The sequence below is a fragment of the Lactuca sativa genome, chromosome 9 (genome assembly GCF_002870075.4).
Source record: "Lactuca sativa cultivar Salinas chromosome 9, Lsat_Salinas_v11, whole genome shotgun sequence".
Classification (NCBI taxonomy): domain Eukaryota; kingdom Viridiplantae; phylum Streptophyta; class Magnoliopsida; order Asterales; family Asteraceae; genus Lactuca; species Lactuca sativa.
Genome location: NC_056631.2, coordinates 182271809 through 182274638, shown reverse-complemented (window position 1 = coordinate 182274638; position 2830 = coordinate 182271809). Strand labels below are relative to the sequence as shown.

General features: G+C 34.8%; 1 protein-coding gene across 1 annotated transcript; it reads left to right on the top strand.

Annotated features, from left to right (window-relative positions):
* Positions 1-665: 665 nt before the first annotated feature.
* Positions 666-1598, top strand: LOC128128427 (putative germin-like protein 2-1). Its single transcript, XM_052767348.1, has 2 exons — positions 666-825; positions 941-1598. Exons 1-2 carry the CDS (start codon positions 714-716, stop codon positions 1474-1476), a joined length of 648 nt encoding a protein of 215 aa, XP_052623308.1. The 5' UTR covers positions 666-713; the 3' UTR covers positions 1477-1598.
* The last annotated feature ends 1232 nt before the right edge of the window (positions 1599-2830 follow it).

Here is a 2830-nt window from a genome sequence, read left to right as displayed (position 1 = left end):
TATTTTGCATCTGTCGGTGAATGTAGTAAGTCTGTAATGTATGTTATGTATGTGTACAAGATATTTTCCACGTACACCTTCTTCCAACCAATTTTGATATGTGTCTAACCAACCAGTAATACCCATTATGAACGGATTATACACATAAATGGTTTTCGATAATTGTGCACCTTTTTGTATTGCACGGAGGCTAATCTTTTGTTTCAAGAAAAGCCTAGAATGCATCAATTGAAAAATAAAATATACATAAAGCGTTCTTTAACCATAATATTTATCTGGTATGGAAACGGTCAACATTGCTCTTCAAGACTTTTTGATTTTCTTAAAAAATGATCGAAGTAGAAATTTTCCATGCATAATAAACATTCAACGACGTTCCATTAAAATGAATCCTAAATATGGATGTGTTATGAAAAAGTATATAAGTAAATATACTAAATGGAAGGATCTTAGACATATAAGGTTCGTAGTTGCAACCTTTATGAAATTAAGAACCAAACAACGTAAGTTGAATGTATCTTGCTTCTAGAAATTGAACAGCAAAATTTGAATGCATCTCAAGATGATAATTGATGACGCTATGATGGTATTAGTCTTGATCTTCCAATATTTTTACTATATAAGCATTGGGAGTTCCATTCTTTATTTCATAGATTTCCCAAGCTACCATAATTAAGTCATCAAAATTAAAACAAGTTTTCGGCTTCTCAACAATGACGGCTCATTTGCTTTTATTTGGTCTCTTGGCGGCAGGTTGTTCCCTTGCGTTTGCTTCGGACCCTAGTCCTCTTCAGGACTTCTGTGTGGCAGACCAAAATAGCAGAGGTAAGAATTTATTTGTGAAAGTCGAGAAACTCTCCAGCATTTTCATGCATGATTTGAAAACATATCATATTTAATTGTGATTAATAGTTTATTTATTTAATTTTTTTCCTCGTAGTATTCGTGAATGGCTTGGTTTGCAAAGAGTCAAGGCTAGTACAAGCTGATGATTTCTTTTATAGAGGACTGCAACTAATGGGAAATACATCGAATGCTGTTGGGTCTGCTGTGACTCCAGTGACCGTAGAAGAGTTGCCAGGACTTAACACTCTTGGTATCTCAATGGCACGTATTGACTTTGCACCACAGGGTATTAACCCCCCACATACACACCCTCGGGCCACTGAAATTTTGACTGTTATGGAAGGCCGTATTCTAGTCGGATTTGTCACGTCCAACCCTCAAAACCGACTCATCACAAAAGAACTTCAGAAAGGCGATGTTTTCGTGTTCCCAGAAGGCCTGATTCACTTCCAGAAAAACGTGGGAAATGGCTATGCTGTTGCTATTGCAGCTTTGAGTAGTCAAAATCCAGGTGTTATTACCATTGCAAACGCTATTTTTGGGTCAAATCCCGATATCGCTGGAGATATTCTTGCAAAGGCCTTTCAAGTTGACATCAACCTCGTCTATCAAATTCAATCGAAATTCTAGCTTTTAAATGCTTTTAAAATGTTGATTTTCTTATCAATGGTGTGGTATTTGTTATGCTTATATATGTTGTTATATTTAAAATCGAATAATATATATACTACTGTCATAGTGATTTTGATTTACTGATGTGGAATTAACTACTTCAAAACTAAGAGATAAACTATATTAAAACCCAAGGGTGTGCGAGAAATAGACTTAGAAATCACACAGACAAATTTACGTAAGGGTGTGAAAGAAATAGACTTAGAAATCATAAACACAAACCTAATATTGTTCAAGAAATAGACTTAGAAATAACAAAGATAAACCTAAGAGTGTGCAAGAAATAGGCTTAGAAATCACAATGACAAATTTACATAAATAACCCACTTGCTTTAGAAAGACTAGAAGTTCAACCATCAACTTTTTTAAAAGGATTAATATATGGTCCTTGGTGTTTCAATTAGTTACTAGGTCGATCAACCAGCTATGCAAATTTAAGTAGCTGTGTGTAAATAAGGAAAAACTCATCATCTCAATTATGATGAGACGTATTACATATAGCCAAAGATAAAAGATGAATATCCAAAGGATAATTACATAGAATACATAACTAAAAACGTAAAGAGATAAGTATGCTAAGATTTATCTCTAATATTTAAATTATGTCTAGATTTATCTCTAATATCCCCTCTCAAGCGAATCTGTGGTGGACTTAGACAAAGCATGGATCGAAAAAATTATAAGTGTGAACGTAAAACTCTTTTAGTGAAAATGTCATCATCCTGAAGAAGCTTGGTCGGCACAAGTTTTGTGCGTAGCTTCCCGGAAGACACAAGCTCTCGGATAAAGTGATAGTCAAGATCTATGTGTTTGTCACGCTTATGTGAAACTGGATTTTGAGTCAAGAACAAAGCCCTTGACAAAACGTAGAATATGCCTAAAAACTTGATAATGAGCAGTTGTAGGAGCTTGTAGGAACTGACTAACTTGATTTACAACATAGGAAATATCACGTCGAGTGATGGTGAGATATTGTAACGCAGCGACAAGAGACCGATAAAGAGTGTGATATGAAAACGCAATACCCAATGTCGTAAATAACTCATGTGGAGCAAGTGGAGTGGAGACATGCTTAGCTTCAAGCAAACTAGCACATGTGAGAATATTATGTGTATATTTAGCTTGACTGAGGAACAAACCATGAATGGTATAGTAAACCTTGAGACCCAAAAAAACTAACAACAAACTCCTTATTTAGATAAGAAACCATCAATCTATCTTTAAGCAATCTGAGATCTTTAACAACAAACTCCTTCTTTAGATAAGAAGGAAATCGCTTGATGATAGCCTTGTCTGAACCTTTTAAAATAGA

Coding starts and splice junctions, on each gene's coding strand:
- LOC128128427 (XM_052767348.1), top strand. CDS start 714: ATGACGGCTCATTTGCTTTTATTTGGTCTCTTGGCGGCAGGTTGTTCC. Junction 826..940: donor GGCAGACCAAAATAGCAGAG/GTAAGAATTTAT, acceptor TTTTCCTCGTAG/TATTCGTGAATGGCTTGGTT.